The sequence below is a fragment of the Oncorhynchus masou genome, chromosome 1 (genome assembly GCF_036934945.1).
Source record: "Oncorhynchus masou masou isolate Uvic2021 chromosome 1, UVic_Omas_1.1, whole genome shotgun sequence".
Lineage (NCBI taxonomy): Eukaryota > Metazoa > Chordata > Actinopteri > Salmoniformes > Salmonidae > Oncorhynchus > Oncorhynchus masou.
Window position 1 is genome coordinate 24,599,722 of NC_088212.1, and position 22,651 is coordinate 24,622,372.

General features: G+C 42.3%; 1 protein-coding gene across 1 annotated transcript in view; it reads right to left on the reverse strand.

Annotated features, from left to right (window-relative positions):
* LOC135539965 (citron rho-interacting kinase-like) overlaps window positions 1-22,651 on the reverse strand; it is a 52,781-nt gene that overhangs the window by 1,380 nt on the left and 28,750 nt on the right. The window contains exons 22-37 of the mRNA XM_064966245.1: window positions 18,670-18,843; window positions 18,342-18,522; window positions 17,964-18,052; window positions 17,012-17,116; window positions 16,682-16,847; window positions 8,673-8,721; window positions 7,124-7,204; window positions 5,524-5,659; window positions 5,262-5,401; window positions 5,048-5,140; window positions 4,712-4,820; window positions 4,361-4,489; window positions 1,414-1,494; window positions 1,185-1,263; window positions 698-871; window positions 105-396 (exon numbers count right to left, since the gene is read on the reverse strand). Of these exons, the coding sequence (XP_064822317.1) occupies window positions 105-396; window positions 698-871; window positions 1,185-1,263; window positions 1,414-1,494; window positions 4,361-4,489; window positions 4,712-4,820; window positions 5,048-5,140; window positions 5,262-5,401; window positions 5,524-5,659; window positions 7,124-7,204; window positions 8,673-8,721; window positions 16,682-16,847; window positions 17,012-17,116; window positions 17,964-18,052; window positions 18,342-18,522; window positions 18,670-18,843 (2,078 nt within the window). The remainder of the gene's footprint in view (window positions 1-104; window positions 397-697; window positions 872-1,184; window positions 1,264-1,413; window positions 1,495-4,360; window positions 4,490-4,711; window positions 4,821-5,047; window positions 5,141-5,261; window positions 5,402-5,523; window positions 5,660-7,123; window positions 7,205-8,672; window positions 8,722-16,681; window positions 16,848-17,011; window positions 17,117-17,963; window positions 18,053-18,341; window positions 18,523-18,669; window positions 18,844-22,651) is intronic.

The following is a 22,651-nucleotide window of genomic DNA, read 5'->3' on the forward strand; positions in this document are numbered from 1 at the left end:
TAGTACTGCACTATTCAATGTGCCAGCTTTACAATCGATCATAAAAACAATTGGTCAGTCGATGTAATCGAGATACAATTTCTAGTGTGGCTGTGTAACTGTACCTTGTTGACAGGGGTGAGCTGTGTGCGGCGGTCAGAGCCGGAGTGGAGACGTTGGCGGTCGTCAAACCTCCCAGGGGACCTCTCTCTGCGGCTGTCCAGTCTGGGGCCTGGGGACTTCTCTCTGTCCAGGGGGCGCGCCGGGGACTTGTCCCGCCGGAACTCAGTTCGGCCCTCCCGGAAGCGGTGTGGTGTGCTGGGCTCACGGTGAAGCCCCTCATGGTTGCTAGGGCCCGAGGCCAGACGCTTGGAGATGTGCTCTGTGTATGTAGGTGGTCCTCTCTTACTGGGGCTGCTGTAGATGCCAGAGCAGAAGACAAATGTATGAAGACAAATATGCTGTTTCAGCTCAAATGAGACAAAAGTAATTGAAACAATGGCTAAAATATATTTGGCTGCCAAACTTTGCTAAGTATCAGCAATGAAAACTCAAAACAGCAGGTGGCACTGTATACCCTTCTAACATTTAGCATTGGACTTATAACCCAGTGTTTCCTTTGTTTACTTGTATGTGCAAGTACTACCCTTCACCATAGAAGTAGTTGATGGTACAGGGCCATTAGCTAAAGGTTTAGAACATGACAGGGAGAGCTCACCCGCGGCTAGAGCCGGTCCTCTGCAACTCCCCAGACTCCCTGACCAGGTTGCCCTTGCAGCAGATGACCCGCAGCTTGTTCTGGTAGGAGGAGGCCAGGTAGATGGCCCCGGAGGAGATGGCTGGACCCAGGTAACGGGGGTTAGGGATGTCCAGGTGGGCTAGCACTGGAGGGCTACACACAGGTACATAGAGAGGCAGGGTTAGGATTAAGTCTGGAAATACACTACCCAACATTCAATTCAGTGAATTGAGAGGAAGTAATAACATCATGCTTAATGGCCTACTGGACAAATAAATCAATAACGTCTGCCATTTAGCACAATGGATGAATAGAACAATTAGCATCAGACAGGGAACATTATTGTACTGTGTGTTATTCTCAATTTGTCTTATTGATTGAGGTTACATACTCAGATGGATACTGATGCATTTGTCATAATCACGTTCTTATTGTGTAAGTTTGTATTTCAGTCGTTTTCCTTTACCCAAGTGCAGCATGTCCCTGAACCTCGATCACATCCAAAGAGTTAAAATATGTCACAAACAGGTAGGGCTCTCTGTAAGCTGTGCAAGACCGAGAGGAAAGGGTTACATTACAAAAGGCATGGCACACACATTCGTAGCACGTCATGACAATATTGTGTCAAATCCACCACAACGTATACCACTTTGTTAGAAATGTACTGTATGAAGACAAAGCTTTTCTGTACACACCGAAGGCCAGGGGCAGGCGACTCCATTTGATCTCTTCAGTGCGGCTCCTTCGTCCATATGCGTCCACAAACACTCCAAACTCTGTGACAGAACAATGGTGTAGAAGAATGAACCTTGGAATGTTTTACAATCATTCTGTGGGCAATAGTTTTTAGTTTTTATTTCACCTTTATTTAACCAGGTAGGCAAGTTGAGAACAAGTTGTCATTTACAATTGCGACCTGGCCAAGATAAAGCAAAGCAGTTCGACACATACAACGACACAGAGTTACACATGGAGTAAAACAAACATACAGTCAATAATACAGTATAAACAAGTCTATATACGATGTGAACAAATGAGGTGAGATAAGGGAGGTAAAGGCAAAGAAAAAGGCCATGGTGGCAAAGTAAATACAATATAGCAAGTAAAACACTGGAATGGTAGATTTGCAATGGAAGAATGTGCAAAGTAGAAATAAAAATAATGGGGTGCAAAGGAGCAAAAATAAATAAATTAAATACAGTAGGGAAAGAGGTAGTTGTTTGGGCTAAATTATAGATGGGCTATCTACAGGTGCAGTAATCTGTGAGCTGCTCTGACAGTTGGTGCTTAAAAGCTAGTGAGGGAGATAAGTGTTTCCAGTTTCAGAGATTTTTGTAGTTCGTTCCAGTCATTGGCAGCAGGGAACTGGAAGGAGAGGCGGCCAAATAAATAATTGGTTTTGGGGGTGACTAGAGAGATATACAGTGCCTTGCGAAAGTATTCGGCCCCCTTGAACTTTGCGACCTTTTGCCACATTTCAGGCTTCAAACATAAAGATATAAAACTGTATTTTTTTGTGAAGAATCAACAACAAGTGGGACACAATCATGAAGTGGAATGACATTTATTGGATATTTCAAACTTTTTTAACAAATCAAAAACTGTAAAATTGGGCGTGCAAAATTATTCAGCCCCCTTAAGTTAATACTTTGTAGCGCCACCTTTTGCTGCGATTACAGCTGTAAGTTGCTTGGGGTATGTCTCTATCAGTTTTGCACATCGAGAGACTGAATTTTTTTCCATTCCTCCTTGCAAAACAGTTTGAGCTCAGTGAGGTTGGATGGAGAGCATTTGTGAACAGCAGCTTTCAGTTCTTTCCACAGATTCTCGATTGGATTCAGGTCTGGACTTTGACTTGGCCATTCTAACACCTGGATATGTTTATTTTTGAACCATTCCATTGTAGATTTTGCTTTATGTTTTGGATCATTGTCTTGTTGGAAGACAAATCTCCGTCCCAGTCTCAGGTCTTTTGCAGACTCCATCAGGTTTTCTTCCAGAATGGTCCTGTATTTGGCTCCATCCATCTTCCCATCAATTTTAACCATCTTCCCTGTCCCTGCTGAAGAAAAGCAGGCCCAAACCATGATGCTGCCATCACCATGTTTGACAGTGGGGATGGTGTGTTCACGGTGATGATCTGTGTTGCTTTTACGCCAAACATAACGTTTTGCATTGTTGCCAAAAATTTTGGTTTCATTTGACCAGAGCACCTTCTTCCACATGTTTGGTGTGTCTCCCAGGTGGCTTGTGGCAAACTTTAAACGACACTTTTTATGCATATCTTTAAGAAATGGCTTTCTTCTTGTCACTCTTCCATAAAGGCCAGATTTGTGCAATATACGACTGATTGTTGTCCTATGGACAGAGTCTCCCACCTCAGCTGTAGATCTCTGCAGTTCATCCAGAGTGATCATGGGCTTCTTGGCTGCATCTCTGATCAGTCTTCTCCTTGTATGAGCTGAAAGTTTAGAGGGACGGCCAGGTCTTGGTAGATTTGCAGTGGTCTGATACTCCTTCCATTTCAATATTATCGCTTGCACAGTGCTCCTTGGGATGTTTAAAGCTTGGGAAATCTTTTTGTATCCAAATCCGGCTTTAAACTTCTTCACAACAGTATCTCGGACCTGCCTGGTGTGTTCCTTGTTCTTCATGATGCTCTCTACGCTGTTAACGGACCTCTGAGACTATCACAGTGCAGGTGCATTTATACGGAGACTTGATTACACACAGGTGGATTGTATTTATCATCATTAGTCATTTAGGTCAACATTGGATCATTCAGAGATCCTCACTGAACTTCTGGAGAGAGTTTGCTGCACTGAAAGTAAAGGGGCTGAATAATTTTGCACGCCCAATTTTTCAGTTTTTGCTTTGTTAAAAAAGTTTGAAATATCCAATAAATGTCGTTCCACTTCATGATTGTGTCCCACTTGTTGTTGATTCTTCACAAAAAAATACAGTTTTATATTTTTATGTTTGAAGCCTGAAATGTGGCAAAAGGTCGCAAAGTTCAAGGGGGCCAAATACTTTCGCAAGGCACTGTACTTGCTGGAGCATGTGCTACAGGTGGGAGATGCTATGGTGACCAGCGAGCTGAGATAAGGTGGGACTTTACCTAGCAGGGTCTTGTAGATGACATGGAGCCAGTGAGTTTGGCGACGAGGATGAAGCGAGGGCCAGCCAACGAGAGCGTACAGGTCGCAATGGTGGGTAGTATATGGGGCTTTGGTGACAAAACGGATTGCACTGTGATAGACTGCATCCAATTTGTTGAGTAGGGTATTGGAGGCTATTTTGTAAATGACATCGCCAAAGTCGAGGATTGGTAGGATGGTCAGTTTTACAAGGGTATGTTTGGCAGCATGAGTGAAGGATGCTTTGTTGCGAAATAGGAAGCCAATTCTAGATTTAACTTTGGATTGGAGATGTTTGATATGGGTCTGGAAGGAGAGTTTACAGTCTAACCAGACACCTAAGTATTTGTAGTTGTCCACGTATTCTAAGTACATACAGTACATAGGTTGTGTGTGGGAAATACAACACACTATTTCTTCCAATATGTACAGTAAAACAGGTAATACAATATCACAGATGTTAAGATACATTTATTTAAATTGCAAATGTCAAGGCAGATCTCACCATGGAAGCAGAGCAGGTACTCCTCCTTCTGCAGAGTGCTGGTGACCTGCATTATGGAGATGGGGAAGCTGTGGCAGGAGGAAGCAAACACCGCCGAGGCCAGAGACACATCCTTCTTATCCAGGAACTCTACAAGGGCGACACAGAGTACAACACGCTCTCTGTCACAGATAAAGAAATGTCATGGGAATGATTTTGTGGCATCAACCTTTAAAATGTGCAGTAGAGTGACTAATTTACATGTAGCACTTTTGGATTGGCAACATTTCATTTCTTGGTACACATGAGTTCCAGTGGGTTTACTGAGAGAAACTGTACAGCAAAAAAAAAAACTCCAAAAAGCCCACTAACCCTCCAGAACATACTGCTTCATCTCAACCTCATAGAACTTGTTGGTGCCGATGATGATGCTGTAGCTGGTCAGGTGGAGGCAGCTGCAGGGCTCCAGTGTCTCTATCTCCTGATAGAGGGGTGGAGGAAGGAGGGCGTTAGGGGACTAGTGAGGGAATACAACTGATTAACTGATAGGAGGAACAGATTTTCTTCAGGTACAGTTCAATATAAATGCATGTCTAGTCACTGTGAGCTGTCTTGAGGGTTAATTAAATGTCCTCTGTAACCAGAAAATGATATGTTTATCATTCCATCTGATTATTTGTGTGTAGTGCACATTGAGGTGATACTCACCTTGCGAATGCAGAACTTGTCGAGGTTATCATTGTAACGCAGAATTGTAATCTTGTTCGGCATTGCAGCACAGATACAAGGCCCATTATCTATCTGTAGACAGACAAATTCACAACATCAGCCACACAGCGAGCATAAGGGATAAACATTTCTTCTGCCAAGGGATAACCAACTGAAACAATGTCCCCAAACCATTGAAAACCAGTGGACTTACTCTGCCTGCAGAGAAGAGGTGGCAGCCCTTGACCGTCTCAAAGATAAATGGTTCCAGTTCAGACTGGGCAGGCAGGTGTGACTGGGCCAGAGACTGCTTCACCTTTTTAATCTCCACCAGACACAGCGCCCTCTCATCCCCTACAGGCCAAACACAGACATTACACCTCTATTCAATTCAGTCTAACTGACAAATAAATTAGACAGTAGTAGACTATGTATATGTGCTGTTATCACTGGTGGAGTCAAGTCGGCTGTCTCACCAACAATCATCAGCAGCTTTTCATGTTCTTTCATGATGTGGATCTGGAAGACGGAGCCCAGGCCAGGGATGTGGGTCAGGGAGTTCTTGATCAGATTCAGGGCGTACAGACCCTCCTCAGAGCCCACTAACACTATCTGTGGGAGGGGAGAGGCCAGACTCACATCACTGAGAGTGTATTGTACACTGTGGCACTACATGAAGTGCATATACAGCACCAGTCAAAAGTTTGGACACACCGACTCATTCCAGGGTTTTCCTTTATTTTTACTGATTTTTACATTGGAATTATGGAGTAACTAAAAAAGTTGTTAAACAGATTCTTCAAAGTAGCCACTCTGCCTTGATGACAGCTACAGTTGAAGTCGGAAGTTTACATACACTTAGATTGAAGTCATTCAAACTCGTTTTTCAACCACTCCACACATTTCTTGTTAACAAACTATAGTTTTGGTAAGTCGGTTAGGACATCTACTTTGTGCATGACACAAGTCATTTTTCCAACAATTGTTTACAGATTATTTCACTTATAATTTACTGTATCACAATTCCAGTGGGTCAGAAGTTTACATACACTAAGTTGACTGTGCCTTTAAACAGATTGGAAAATTCCAGAAAATGGTGTCATGGCTTTAGAAGGTTCTGACAGGCTAATTGACATCATTTGAGTCAATTGGAGGTGTACCTGTGGATGTATTTCAAGGCCTACCTTCAAACTCAGTGCCTCTTTGCTTGACATCATGGGAAAATCAAAAGAAATCAGCCAAGACCTCAGAAATAAATTGTAGACCTCCACAAGTCTGGTTCATCCAGCAATTTCCAAAAACCTGAAAGTACCACGTTCATCTGTACAAACAATAGTACGCAAGTATAAACACCATGGGACCACGCAGCCATCATATAACTCAGGAAGGAGATGTGTTCTGTCTCCTAGAGATGAACGTACTTTGGTCAGAAAAGTACAAATCAATCTCAGAACATGACCATCGTTATGTTTGGAGGAAAAAGGGGGAGGCTTGCAAGCCGAAGAACACCCATCCCAACAGTGAAGCACGGGGTTGGCAGCATCATGTTGTGGGGGTGCTTTTATGCAGGAGGGACTGGGGCACTTCACAAAATAGATGGCATCATTAGAAAGAAAAATTAAGTGGATATATTGAAGCAATATCTCATGACATTAGTCAGGAAGTTAAAGCTTGGTCGCAAATAGGTCTTATGGACAATGACCCCATGCACACTTCCAAAGTTGTGGCAAAATGGCTTACTGACAACAAAGTCAAGGTATTGGAGTGGCCATCACAAAGCCCTGACCTCACTCCTATAGAACATTTGTGGGCAGAACGGAAAAAGCGTGTGCGAGCAAGGAGGCCTACAAACCTGGTTACTACATGATTCCATGTGTTATTTCATAGTTTTGATGTCTTCACTATTATTCTCCAATGTAGAAAGCATTAAAAATAAAGAAAAATCCTGGAATGACTAGGTGTGTCCAAACGTTTGACTGGTACTGTGTGTTAACAACACAGGGAAAAAAACGAATCTACCCATAACACTCAATGGCTGGTTGGCTGTTGCCCAATATATGCTTGCCATTATATTACCTGGTCTGTGAGGGGGAGAGTACAGTTGATGTCAAGTCTGTCATCACCCTCCAGCTTCAGCAGAGAGTTCCCCAGCAGTTTCTGGTGGACGGGGGAGAAAAACAGAGGTCAGGAGGCTTAGCTTCAGTCAAGTTGGGAATCTGTCAGGGTTTGTATAGGAACAGAGAGAGAGGGGGTCTATGTGCAGGTAGGTTGGGGTGGTGACAGTGTATTAAAGAGAGGCAGTGTATTCTGGCAGAGTGAACAGGGGGCAGAGAGACAGTGTATTCTGGCAGAGTGAACAGGGGGCAGAGAGACCGTGTATTCTGGCAGAGTGAACAGGGGGCAGAGAGACCGTGTATTCTGGCAGATTGAACAGGGGGCAGAGAGACAGTGTATTCTGGCAGAGTGAACAGGGGGCAGAGAGACAGTGTATTCTGGCAGAGTGAACAGGGGGCAGAGAGACCGTGTATTCTGGCAGAGTGAACAGGGGGCAGAGAGACCGTGTATTCTGGAAGAGTGAACACAGGGTAGAGAGACAGTGTATTCTGGAAGAGTGAACAGGGGTAGAGAGACAGTGTATTCTGGAAGAGTGAACAGGGGTAGAGAGACAGTGTATTCTGGAAGAGTGAACACAGGGTAGAGAGACGGTGTATTCTGGAAGAGTGAACAGGGGGAGAGAGACAGTGTATTCTGGCAGAGTGAACAGGGGGAGAGAGACAGTGTATTCTTCTGTATTCTGGCAGAGTGAACACGGGTAGGGACAGTGTATTCTGGAAGAGTGAGGGGGCAGTGTATTCTGGAAGAGTGAACAGGGGGAGAGAGACAGTGTATTCTGGAAGAGTGAACAGGGGGCAGAGAGACAGTGTATTCTGGAAGAGTGAACAGGGGGCAGAGACAGTGTATTCTGGAAGAGTGAACAGGGGGTAGAGAGACAGTGTATTCTGGAAGAGTGAACAGGTGGCAGAGAGACAGTGTATTCTGGCAGAGTGAACAGGGGGCAGAGAGAAGCTACAGGGTGGGAGAAGTGAAAGTTGATGGTACTACCAGACCACTTGTCCTTGCTCCAGGAAGGCCTATCACATGCATAGGTCTGGTTATATCCATGTAATAGGTTTGTGATGAGTCTATGTTCATTCATCTTGAAAGTTCCACACCTCGCAGAACATCAGAAATCTAACATTTAAGTGAAACAATATCCAGCAAAAAGACTACCAAATGATCTAATCACAATACATCTGAGCAAAGATGTTAAACAAAACACAATCATGTCTGATAGTTGCCAGGTGCTATAACAGTCAGACAATCACAGTAAACACAACGTTGATATGACAATAGAGGAAACAATAGTAAGGACTGTGGGAAAAACAGTGTGTGGGCACAGCAGGAAAGATGAACCCACATTCAAGACAAACATGCACAGCATTGTTCTCAATATTGTAATTCTAATGTAGTACTGTAATTGAAAATGTATTGTGATTGTAATTTTATTGTAATTGTCTGTATTAAGTGGCTGTGTGTCTGGTATCAACAGGAAAGCAGATAACAGCAGCCTCGTTGGACTCTTTACCTGGACCAGAGGAGGCAGAACCATCTGTCTTTTGGACACAGCAGCCGATGTGCAGTGAAACCCCATAGAATGGGCAGAATAGAGCAAATCAACGAAACATGCCCACATACAGGGACATACAGTATGACATGATGAAAAAGCAACAAACAGGTGTGAGAGAAAGAGAGAGCGAAAGAGACAGAGAGAGAAGAAGAGGGACAATTAACGACACATTCAGTTCAATAGACATCAGAGGTTGCTCACAAAACTTTACAACTGCAGTAAAATTACCACCTGATTTTTTTTTTAAACCACTAAAAATCATTCATAAACATTTAATGGATGCATCATATTCATCACAAGTATGATGTGTTAAAGAAAACAACTGATGGTAATTGTAAATGCACTGGTAAAGTATTATGGATAAACCCCATACAGTAAAAAAAAAATTTAACCCTTGATGAGTCAGACCTGAGGCAGCTAGACAGAGCAAATACCTTAAAAACATTAGCCAAGGGAAACAAGGGCCTATCCACCTGGCAGCCCTGACATCAATGACAGCTATTGGCTGAGGCTATTGTTAGGGTTAAACTGGGATGTGGACATGAAGCTAGGGTTAGAGTTAGAGTTGTGCCTGGGGTTAGGGTTGAACTGGGATGTGGACATGAAGCTAGGGTTAGAGTTAGGGTTGTGCCTGGGGTTAGGGTTGAACTGGGATGTGGTCAGGGTTGAACTAGGGTTAGAGGGTTGTGCCTGGGGTTAGGGTTAGAGTTGTGCCTGGGGTTAGGGTTAAACTGGGATGTGGTAAACATGAAGCTAGGGTTAGAGTTAGGGTTGTGCCTGGGGGGTTAAACTGGGTTAAACTGGGATGTAGGGACATGAAGCTAGGGTTAGAGTTAGGGTTGTGCCTGGGGTTAGGGTTGAACTGGGATGTGGTCATGACAGGGTTAGAGTTAGGGTTGTGCCTGGGGTTAGGGTTAAACTGGGATGTTGACGCTAGGGTTAGAGTTAGGGTTGTGCCTGGGGTTAGGGTTGTGCCTGGGGTTGAACTGGGATGTGGTCATGAAGCTAGGGTTAGAGTTAGGGTTGTGCCTGGGGTTAGGGTTAAACTGGGATGTAGACATGAAGCTAGGGTTAGAGTTAGGGTTGTGCCTGGGGTTAGGGTTGAACTGGGATGTAGACATGAAGCTAGGGTTAGAGTTAGGGTTGTGCCTGGGGTTAGGGTTAAACTGGGATGTGGTCATGAAGCTAGGGTTAGAGTTAGGGTTGTGCCTGGGGTTAGGGTTGAACTGGGATGTGGTCATGAAGCTGGGATTAGGGTTAGAGTTAGGGGGTTTGTGCCTGGGGGGGTTACTGGGATTGGAACTGGGATGTGGTTAAACTGGGATGGAAGCTAGGGTTAGAGTTAGGGTTGTGCCTGGGGTTAGGGTTGAACTGGGATGTGGTCATGAAGCTAGGGTTAGAGTTAGGGTTGTGCCTGGGGTTAGGGTTAAACTGGGATGTGGTCATGAAGCTAGGGTTAGAGTTAGGGTTGTGCCTGGGGTTAGGGTTAAACTGGGATGTGGGACTAGGGTTGTTAGGGTTGTGCCTGGGGTTAGGGTTAAACTGGGATGTGGTTAGAGTTAGTTAGGGTTGTGCCTGGGGTTAGGGTTAAACTGGGATGTGGTCTAGGGTTGAAGCTAGGGTTAGAGTTAGGGTAGAGTTGTGCCTGGGGTTAGGGTTGAACTGGGATGTGGTCATGAAGCTAGGGTTAGAGTTAGGGTTGTGCCTGGGATTAGGGTTAAACTGGGATGTTGTTAAGGGAATTTGTATCTATAATGACTAATTATGTATACATTTCAAATCAGGATGTACTAATCAGAATACAATTATGCTACTGTACATGTATGAATTTTCTCTCTTGCTCCCATTATTGAATATAATGTACTTGACTGTAGTCAGGAGTTTAGAACAATGCCTTGGTACAAATGAAAGAACCATCTCCAGATGGCAGGGACGGACTATCTCCAGACTGTCTAGAATGCTTATCTACACTGACTGACCTTGGCTCTAGGCGAGGAGGGAAGGCTTGAGAACTATAGGGCCTTTCTACCAGTGTCAAGAAGAGACTGAACATTTAGAAAACGCTGATGTCATTTTCAGTTTATAACCTGTGGTAAAATGTGTATGAACTCAGTACTCTCCCGAATGAAAGGCTGTTACTTGACTTTTAAGACTGGGGCTCTGTCCATTCTTATAAAATAAGGGTCTTACAAACCCTTATGCATTGACAGAGTGTTTAATTTTGATTGGGAATTAAAACAGAGGAATTAAATTCCTTCAACAATTGGTCCTTCGAAGCCGGGATCTAAAAATCTGTCCCTGCCATCTGGAGGTCCTACGCCAGAAAAAACGTGCACGTTTATCAATTTTAAAAAAAAGACCTGGCTTCTGGATTGAGGTTAAAAACAGGCCGGTGTTTAACCCAGATGGCAGATACGATGACAGATCCAAATGAACAATGCTTTTCCCAGTCGGCAGCAGGTCAGTAGCCTTTATTCTCGAATTTGGGAGGGATTATTTAGGATATTTATTGATTAAAATGTTATAAAGGAGTTGGATTTGATCAATAATAGGTGCTTGAATATTCTGAACAAATACAATGGGTTTCTACCTTGGGTTTTAACCAAAATCAATAGGAAGGAAACAGGGAAATTGACCTGTGGTAAGGTGCACTACCATAAATAAACTAGAGCTTAATAAATCCTGGTTTTGCAAGCCAGAAGGTTATTAAGGAGAGATATAGTACGCATTGGAGAATTAGGACGCTTGTTCCGTACAAATAGGATAGCCATTAATTCAAACAAATCTTTGAACCTGAGTCGTCTATCTGTATATGGGAAGTAGTCTGACTATCAAGAAGTAGCAGATAAGATATATATATATAACAGGTGAGGATAAATTAGGCTTGGTGAGAAGGCAGGGTAATTATAGGCGAACAGAATAATTGAACCTGTACAATGCTGAAAGAAATGAATATCAAAGGATGAGGTTAACTTAGTCTAGAGTAGTGAGATATGAGACATTAACGTTGAAAGTCCCAAAAAGAATATCCTATGGGTGAAATGTGATGTCCGATCAAAAGTCTTCTATGGACGGTGGTTCACAGGAAGGAAAATAAATAGTGACTATCTTTAAAGAGACACACACATAATAAAGTAATTAAGTAACGGTAAATTGCTAATTCGTAGAAAGACACGGACATAGAATTTAAAATTAAATATATTAAGGCATAGATAAGTGATTAAATATCATAGCTACCAGTAACGGTAAGGATTAAGAATGGGTGGAAATGCCTCAAAAGAAGCGCCGGAACTAAAGGGAGACGAGCGTTATATGGAACAGAGAGACAAGAGAAACATTGGTTTCGGTCTAAGATGGAGAAAGAAATACAATTTTGATGGCCGTCTAAATGTAGAAAAGATGGAATCACTTATAAAACAGATACATAAGGAATGTGGAAATAATGTGAAAAAGCAGAATAAACAGGGGTTATACACAGCCGGAGTTTGGCTTTTGGAAGCAAAAAAGAGAATTGGACGCGCAGGAAAAAATGTTAAATCTGACAAGACTCAAGAGGCGCTGCCCTCCGCTCCCGCAGATTAAAAAGTTAACCAATTGGGTGGAGGTGAGGGTAACAAACTATATCTTCCTCGATTATACCAACAATACAGAGATAATCCAGTCGACGAAATAGTGGTTGTAAGAATACGGCTGCAGGAGCTACCTGTGAAATTACCACCCATGTATGTGGATCCCGCTGAAGTCGAGGGAGGTATAATGGAGTTAGAGAAGGGAAGAAAGTCGAGAAGAGTGGATAAGGTGAGTCAAAAGAAAAATATAAAATGTTTTAATTGTAACGAAATTGGACATTTCGCCCGGGAGTGTAACACTCCCTGCAAACGTCGTCAACAAGGTTGTAATTTAACTGAGGGGGTCAGAGGCGACAATCGGGTAAAAAAAAAGGAAGGGTCAGATACAAAGACAGCGAAATTAAGGAGAATCCTAACTGAGGGAAAACTTTGGGTCGTTAAATTAGCCCTATTTTCTGTTGTCCAGAGGCCGGAGTTACAAATTTAAACAGAGAAGATGGGTCTATTTGCGGAGAATCTTAGTCAGTTCCAGTGTTGGTAGTATAGTGGTGAGCGCAGCAGTCTTACCAACGGCAATCCACGGTTCGGTTCCCAGCCGAGGCGGTTAACTAAAACTGATATTAGATTGTAATTCACCTATTTGCATGTTTTGCCTGAAAAATACGGTCACCAGTGTTTTTATAAATTAACTGAACATTTATGTGTTTTAGATTGAATTGAAAAAAGAAGGCATTAAAAATAATGGTGAGACAATTTCGATGTAATATGCTATTTTGCCCAAAATGATCTGGTGGAATAATGTATTGAGATGGGAGTCGTATTTAAATAAATGCATCATAGAAGAGATCAGCCCCAGGGGAGAGCCATTTGTATAATGAATTGTGGTCAGTTGGGTTACTCATTTTAAGGTAAATTAGTTATAATGGAGTTTAGTTTGGGGTTTAGAATTATTGTTTGAATCACTGAAGCTGATTTACAATATTAGCTGTGAAGTTTTGAATTGGCTATTATGGATTTGATATTACAACAGAAAATAGTTATATTTATCATTGAGAATAAATAGGGGTGATAAATTACTGTAGATAAGGTATTCCACACTATGCAACATATATTAAATTCATGTTATTGTCAGATAGGATACTGAAGATCCCTGAAGGAAAGAGCTTGTAAAGTGTAGGAAGGATTTCAATATGGTTAGCATTTGTTTTGTTTTTTCTAAAATCAATGATTTTAGATAGTCAAACAGTGAGACATGTAGTTCAAATTTGGAAACATGAGAAAAAGAGCTACAGACAGATAGGGGGAAAAGGCAGACAGAAGAGCCCTCCCCCGCACTGTAGAGACCTTGAAGTTTGGAGAGCAGAGAGGAGAAGTTTTAGAAGGGGAGCCAGGACGAGCAAAGATACAGAATGTGTAGATAACAGTTACTGAATGGAGACAAAAGGGAGAATTGGACATACATGATAATGTCAGAAAATAAGGATAATTTACTAATCCTACCTAAGTCATTATTTAGGGTATATAAGGTTGTTACCTGAGCAGAGCCAGGTATCAAAAGGGGGGTGGGTAAGTTAGTGGCCTATTGGATAAGAAACTAATAATAAAAAAATAAAAAATAAAAACATTTTTAGCTAACAAATAGGCATATAAGTTAAAGATATAATCAGATAAAACATATAAGAAACTGTTTGTTAACCAAGCCTGTATGTCCAGGATTTTATGCATTACAGGTGAACTACAGGTGAAGTCACTCAATCCAGTCCCAGAGGCTTGTTGGGGGGACCATACCAAGGACTCCTGGTGACAGCCAGCTGAAAGAGCTACCCGGATTCATATCGCACGGTGGGAGGGTAAGACACACTGACACTGTCTAATAATAAACAGTGTTCGAGAGGAGAACTGGAATTAGCAGAAATCCAGGGGCCATCTCTCGAATGAAGAAAATCCTTCCAGTCTTTTCATCCCTGTTTTTGTTCATAGAAGTGAAGGTGTGTCTGGCTCTTGCTTAGTGATGTGTTCTCGGGGAGAGGGTGGGGCTTCACATGGAAGCTGTTCGTCTGAGCTGTCTTATCGTGGGTGACATATTCCTGATACAGCACGTCCTACTTGAGTATGCGGAGAGTGGTAATTTGACCCATGGTTTAGACGATGAGGATTTTGTTCCAAAAAGAGCATAAGAGATCCCTAGATCTGGGTAGACAGGAAGTTAGAGTAGAGGTTGGGCAGGATCTCTCAATGGAGTTTTATGTAGACCAAAATGGAGTCTCTAACTACATGGCAGTCTAGGACACTGAGCCATTATGGCATATATCGGTGCAGGTTCCCATATTGATCGTGGACACAGGTCATAGCTCATTTGGAGAGAGAGGGCTATATGAATCCACTCACCCAGTGTGGAAGAAGGTAGAGTATAGTGAAGGTGAGAGTTTTTGATTGTAATCCGGAGAGAGGGATGTATTGTATAAAGATACACCTAACCCTTTAAACAGTAATGAAGGAGGATCTAGGGTTGTGGTATGATGGATATGACCAGTTCTGGGTCAACACCCTAGTACGGTTCTGGGTAGAGGAGTTTAGGCCGGTATGGTAAAGCTGTTCACGAAAGCAGGAATGCCAGATAATGACAGTTGTATTGATTTGCACTATTTATATCCCCAGGTTCCCTTTAAATCAAGACTTCCTCCCTTTACAGTGACCGGAGGAGATTATTACCGTTTGGCCCGGTACAGTACTCTTGGGAAATGATGTCAGGGTGAGGTTTTACCGACAGATTGGACAGGATTATGCTCCCTTGTACATTTGGGAATGCCTTTCACACTCATTCAACACCAAGACATGAAGAATAGCCAAATGAGAGAAAAGAACTACTCCATCCGGGTCTCTTATTGAGTATGTATACATTGATAACATTGGGGTTCCACGGACGAGGACTGGATTAATTATATTTAATATAATCAACAGCGCTTTAACAATTATACCAGAGATGCTATTAAAGGTTTTGCAGAACAGACTGAAGCAACCAGCCTGATGGCTTGGCAGAATAGAATTGCATTAGATATGTTATTGGCTGAAAAGGGAGAAGTATGCGTGATTATTGGGACCATGTTTGTACTTACATCCCAAATAACACAGCTCCGGACGAATCAGTGCCCGAAGCCTCAGCTGGTTTGACCACCCTGGCTCACAGGTTGGCAGAAAACTCTGGGGTGGATACTTCTCTGACTAATTGGGTTTGATAGTATGTTCGGAAAATGGGATTTTTTTTTAAAATTATGATCACTGTATTATGGGCTACATTCCCTGTGTATGAGGCTTTATTTCCAGGACTCTGGAGAAATCGATGACAATAGATGGTGAATTACCAGGGGATTCCAGGTTCTGACCCGCGGAGTGCTGATTGTATGTCTACAGGACAAGTGGACGAATCTGGATCCTTCAGTTGAGGGGAATATGTTTGAAGAGACTATTTTTGATGTTTAGGGAGGCTAGGTTGTATCCCGTTTCAATAATAGACTGTTTTTTATGAAGATTGTAACGAAAAACCTGATAAGAAGAGTTATGATTCTGATGTAGGCCTGAGAAACAGTTATGGCGAATGCAAGTATGGGGTTGTTTAGGTGATGTTTTGATGACAAGAAATATCTATAATAAAAATAGAAATAGGCTTTTTAATATTACAATATAACTACATGTGTGATTGGATGTATAATATTTAATCAAAGGGTGGATATGTTAAGGGAATTTGTATCTATAATGACTAATTATGTATACATTTCAATCAGGATGTACTAATCAGAATACAATTATGCTACTGTACATGTATGAATTTTCTCTCTTGCTCCCATTATTGAATATAATGTACTTGACTGTAGTCAGGAGTTTAGAACAATGCCTTGGTACAAATGAAAGAACCATCTCCAGATGGCAGGGACGGACTATCTCCAGACTGTCTAGAATGCTTATCTACACTGACTGACCTTGGCTCTAGGCGAGGAGGGAAGGCTTGAGAACTATAGGGCCTTTCTACCAGTGTCAAGAAGAGACGGAACATTTAGAAAACGCTGACGTCATTTTCAGTACATAACCTGTGGTAAAATGTGTATGAACTCAGGACTCTCTTGAATTAAAGGCTGTTACTTGACTTTTAAGACTGGGGCTCTGTCCATTCTTATAAAATAAGGGTCTTACAAACCCTTATGTATTGACAGAGTGTTTAATTTTGATTGGGAATTAAAACAGAGGAATTAAATTCCTTCAACAGATGTAGACATGAAGCTAGGGTTAAGGCTACAGGTAGGTTTAGGGCTAGGGTTAGGTTTAGGATTGGTTGAGTGTGTTTGTGTGTATTAGTAAGTAATTATACTCATTTAACTCCACAGTACTGTGGTACTCACTGCATCTGCCTCAGCCTTCTCCCGGGATGCTCGCCCCCCTGCCACCACAGACTCCAGCACGGCCACCCAGCGCTGCTTGTCTGGGAAACTGGGAGCCATGAAGTACAGAGTCTGTCCGGGCCAGCACGAGGTGTGGGGGTGGGACTCCAGTTTTAGCACATACTGCACGTCTACACACACACACCACAGCACAGTGAGGGAACAAGGAGACAGTCCATTCCTAAGCAGATCATGATACTAATAAGTAAAGCGCTAATTATAACCAGTTGAGGCACTATCCTAGCTCACCTACTGTGGCAAGGCTTTGCTATGAGTGTGAGTAAGTTTGGTGTACCTGACTTGGCGGTGTTGGGCAGCTCAGACGCCCCTACTGCACCATGCACCATCAAGTCTACATCAGACAGACATAGCTCAAACTCCTCCAACGGCTTCACTGACTCTGAACAACACAAACAGAGAGAAATCAAAATGTACCAAAAACAACACAGACCAAAATACACCACCTGCCAGCCATCAAGAACACTGTTAGCCCAGCGGAATAAGAATTGTTTGTTTTGAAAAATGCTACTTGGAGTTCGACCTACAGTGAGCTCCAATAGAATTGCGATAGTCACAATTTGTTTTCGCTTTGGCGCTGTACTTCAGCACTTTGGATTTTAAATGATGCAATGACAGTGAGGTTAAAGTGCAGACTGTCATCTTTAATTTGAGAGTATTTGAATCCATATCGGGTGAACAGTTTATGAATTACAGCACTTTTTGTACGTAGTCCCCCATTTTAGGGGACCAAAAGTATTGGGCCAAATTCCCTTATACGTTTATTAAAGTAGTCAAAAGTTAAGTATTTGGTCCCATATTCCAAGCACACAATGATTACATCAAGCTTGTGACTCTACAAGTTTGTTGGATGCATTTGCTGCTTGTTTTGGTTATGTTTCAGATCATTTTGTGCTCAATAGAAATCAATGGTAAAATGACATGTATTGTGTCATTTTGGAGTCACTTTTATTGTAAATAAGAATAGAATATGTTTCTGAACACTCTTACATTAATGTGGATGCTACCATGATTACAGATAGTTCTGAATGAACCGTGAATAATGTTGAGTGAGAAAGTTACAGACACACAAATATCATACCCCCAAGACATGCTAACCTCTCACCATTACAATAACATGGGAAGTTAGCATTGGGGGGGGTATGATATTTGTGCCACTGCCCAAATACTTTTGGAGCTCACTGTATTTCATAATCAAATTTACTATAGGAACATTAAAATTGTAGGACCTTCTCTGGGCTCTGTTTCGTAGATGGTCACCTTGGTCCCATCCAGAACCACATACTTCTTCTCCCAGCCCTGGCCACGCTTCACATTCCTGCAGAACACACACATGTTTGTCACTGGGCCAGCAGCATAGACTACCACAGAGTCAGACAATCAATACCTGGGACAGATGAGCGTAATGCTGTAGTCTACAATTATACTTCAGCACTAGAGAGCCATCTCAGATGATATCAAATACAGTATGAGGGATCAGCAATCAGTCTACATTGATCAAGGGCAAGCAGACAGGCAGTGTTGATCTATAGCACAGTGCTATTAATCAAATCTGTTTCACAGTAATAGAAAGTATGAAGTCCACACGCCAGAGTTACCAGACCCACCTGGGCTGCTTCATCCACCCCTCCAGGTGAACATGTCCACTGGCCTCTTTGAGCTGCAGGCCAGGGGAACTGCCTTTGTCCCGGCACAGCCCCTCAGCCATATGCAAGGCACAGTCCCCAGGCATGCCACACGCAGCAGGAAGACAGCGGGAGCATTTTGGATGGCACAAAGCGTGACATTCTGAAGGAGAGAAGAAAACACTTAAAGACAAGGGACTACCAGAAACACAGTACTGTACAGGCTACCCTTCTGAAAAAGCCTTGCTCAACAGAAATGTGCCATGACTAGTCAACGTGACAGGGAGTGGATGGTTGGAACGTAACATACCGATACAGGTGGCTGCCTGACGACCGAAGTGCACAGTGTCCAGACACACAGTACACTTGGCAGCCCTCATGTTGAGTCCCACAGTGAAACGGTGAGGGGTGTTGTGGTGAACGCTCTCCCTCTGCCTCCCCCTCTCCCTGTCTCTCTGACTGTCCTTCATGCGATGGCCGTACTCTGAACACAGCCAGAGAAGACAGTGAGTAGGGAAAGTATCCATAGCAACCACAATGATTGTATGAAAAATCAAATCTGTCCACCATGCCATGTCAGCTGTGCAAGTGAGGCAACAAACAGGAAGTGTCACCAAGACAACGTTCACAAGGATCTGAAGCAAAAAGGTAAATCATATTAATAGCATCATCCACCATCAGTTCATGACTGGAACGTAACACATGCATCCAGGAATCTTCTTATTGAGGGAATTGGATTCATATGTTCCAACAGTGCGGTATAGGCTGTAAAGCTGAAAAGAAAACACCTCTGTGTATGTATGGTGTGCAGGTCTGGGTTGAGTTGCAGGGCAGATAGCTGTGTGAGGGTCAATGGATTGGAGTGTAGGTCAACAGATGTAAGGGAAATTGCTTCAGATTTCCAAAGCTGAGCACTTAAATAATGATCCTCGTGCAGAGCTTTTAAAATCTGGCCCATTCGGAGTAGAGGGTTAAAGGGATGGGACAGAAAACCGAGGGCTCCAGAGTTAGGAGAACTAACTTTCAGAAGTGACCCTCCTTCTCTCTGTTGAGTGTGAGAAAAAAGGACAAAGGCATTAGGAGGAAGATGAATATTTGCAGGATGGTAGTGACCATCAGGAAAGTTTGCCTGGTTACTATTGCAGTTCCAAGTAGCTGTATTATATACTGCGTTATATGGAAATATGGACACATTGCTGAAGCCCACACAGATGTCTCATCTGGTGGTGTGTGTGTTAGCTGTGCACAAGGTCTTTCTGTAAATAACGGGGCCAATGTGTGACATTGGGATACACATTTCTAAATGGTTTGCAACTAATATAAAAAGGATATGTATACAGTACACTACCGTTCAAAAGTTTGGGGTCACTTAGAAATGTCCTTATTTTTGAAAGAAAAGCTATTTTTTTGTCCATTAAAATAACATCAAATTGATCAGAAATACAGTGTAGACATTATTAATGTTGTAAATGACTATTGTAGCTTGAAACGGCAGATTTTTTAATGGAATATATACATAGGCGTACAGAGGCCCATTATCAGCAACCATCACTCCTGTGTTCCAATGGCACGTTATATTAGCTAATCCAAGTGTATCATGTTAAAATTGCAACTGTTTTACTGATTAAAGAAGCAATAAAACTGTCCTTCTTTAGACTAGTTGAGTATCTGGAGCATCAGCATTTGTGGGTTCGATTACAGGCTCAAAATGGCCAGAAAACAAAGACATTTCTTCTGAAACTCAGCAGTCTATTCTTGTTCTGAGAAATGAAGGCTATTCCATGCGAGAAATTGTCATGAAACTGAAGATCTCATACAAAGCTGTGTACTACTCCCTTCACAGAACAGCACAAACTGGCTCTAAACAGAAGAGAAAGAGAGGTGGGAGGCTCCGGTGCATAACTGAGCAAGAGGACAAGTACATTAGAGTGTCTAGTTTGAGAAACAGACGCCTCAAGTCCTCAACTGGCAGCTTCATTAAATAGTACCCGCAAAACACCAGTCTCAACGTCAACAGTGAAAAGGCGACTCCAGGATGCTGGCCTTCTAGGCAGAGTTGCAAAGAAAAAGCCATATCTCAGACTGGCCAATAACAAGAAAAGATTAAGATGGGCAAAAGAACACAGACACTAGACAGAGGAACTCTGCCTAGAAGGCCAGCATCCCGGAGTCACCTCTTCACTGTTGATGTTGAGACTGGTGTTTTACGGGTACTATTTAATGAAGCTATATTACCAGATTATATTGCACATTTTTTTGTCATTATATCCACAATAATTAATAGGAATTGCATTGGGTGCTGCGCAATAGTCTAGCCTACACAATTGCGCACAGTAGACTCGGTGTCCAATCCGAGGCACAAAACACATGAACACATTACCTTGATGCTTTTCCTGTTAAATCTAAGAACACCCTGCTGTAAATCAAGCAGACAACAACAGATGATCAACCTCAATATTAGTTTCAATGTGGTACCAGGCACAACTCTCTTCATGAATGAGACACAAATAATCTGGATATTCCTTGCGAACACCTTTTTTCCAGCACTTGGTCTGTTGTTGCCAGAGCCGGGTGGCCCTATAAACTCACTACACAAGTTGCGTAGGGCCCCGCAAATTACGCAAGGGCCCTGCCTCCCCCTCGTAAACATTGACATCCGCTTTGACACAACTTCAATAAGAGGATGAAGTGGAACTAACCTTCTGGTCACGAAAAGATAAAAAAATAAAACACCATGAGAGTGAATTGCGGGAACAGCAATCAGGTAAACTTGTGTTCTCTCCTCTCCAAGTTTGATGTCAGCAAATAACTGTGCCGTTAAGTTGTGCTAACTTGCAGTGCATCTCTCTCTAGTCTGTCTGTCTTGCTAACCTAGCTGGGCAGTGCATCTCTTGGTCTGTCTGTGTCTTGCTTGCTTGCCAGCCATTTCCAAAGCTGTGTTCTGTGACTTTGTGCCTGACAAAAGTGAGAGTGAAATACAGATATTTATTACGTTTGATAAACGCCAACGGGCAACGGTGTTTATAAACTGTAACTCGGGAAAAGATAAACGCATCGCACATGAACATGCGTTCATATGCTCGTGCACAAAATGAAACTCGCGCTTTCCAGCAGCATCCAAAGCTAATTGTATAATATTGTGAGGACTGGACTAATTACCAGGCAGCAGAGCCAAAGCTCTCCAAATTACTTATGTTTATATTCACTTATCTTAAGATTCTATAGAAAATATTTTATTCAATAAATATTGTTTGTTTATACCTCATTCTGTTCTGTATAGGTCTACTTATTCTTAGACCGACAGATGGAGCAAACTGTTTTAAAGGAGGGAGGATAGTAGTGGGAGTACAGGGGTCTCAGGTGTGACTGTGTGGCAATGGCAAATAGTTTACATGGCTCACAGGTCAGGTAGGAGGGCCCCTTAGCAGAATGTTCCTAGGGCCCCAGGGATGTCAGGACCGGCTCTGGTTGTTGCATTGCATGTGAAATCACAACAGCTGTCCGTCACTTGACTGTCATTTGGAAAATTCCTTCCTGGATCCGATGATGTGTGAAAATATTACTGTGTATCTAATCAACAGGACACCAATCGCGCATCCAACAAGTATTATGCATAGTTATTGAAGAACCACATTAACGACAGTATCGATTTCGGTTTGAAGTATCAAGGTAAGGTGACTCTTTTGGTTAGAAGCATTCGATTTTGCAATTGCATTAATTATTTTTGATTTTTTTTGTGCCCATGAAAACTGTTTTCACCCTGTAACATAAGGATACACAAACTGTTATATAATTATGCTGCATTTCTGAGATGTCTATATAAAAACCTGTCAGACAGCCAGATCCAGGATTCTTACAGGATTCAAGTTCAATGTCTAATTTAACTGATTAATGCTTAATATATGATATAACAACAACTAACGCTGCCATAAATGTACAGAAAAGTAGTGTTTTATGACACACGATTTTGGAATTCATCAAGACACCAACCATGATAAAGGGTTAAACATTTCAATCAACTTGTGAATTGTATTGAATATAGCTATGACCCCCCTTATATCTTAATGTAATGACATGAAGACAAATGGCAGATTATTATCACTGAATTATTTTATACGTATTTACTTCACCTTTATTCAACTAGGCAAGTCAGTTAAAGAACAAATTCTTATTTACAATGACGGTCTACCAAAAGGCAAACGGCCTCCTGCGGGGACGGGGGCTGGGGCTGGGATTAAAAATACTAATAAATGAAACAAAAATATAGGACAAAACACACATCACGACAAGAG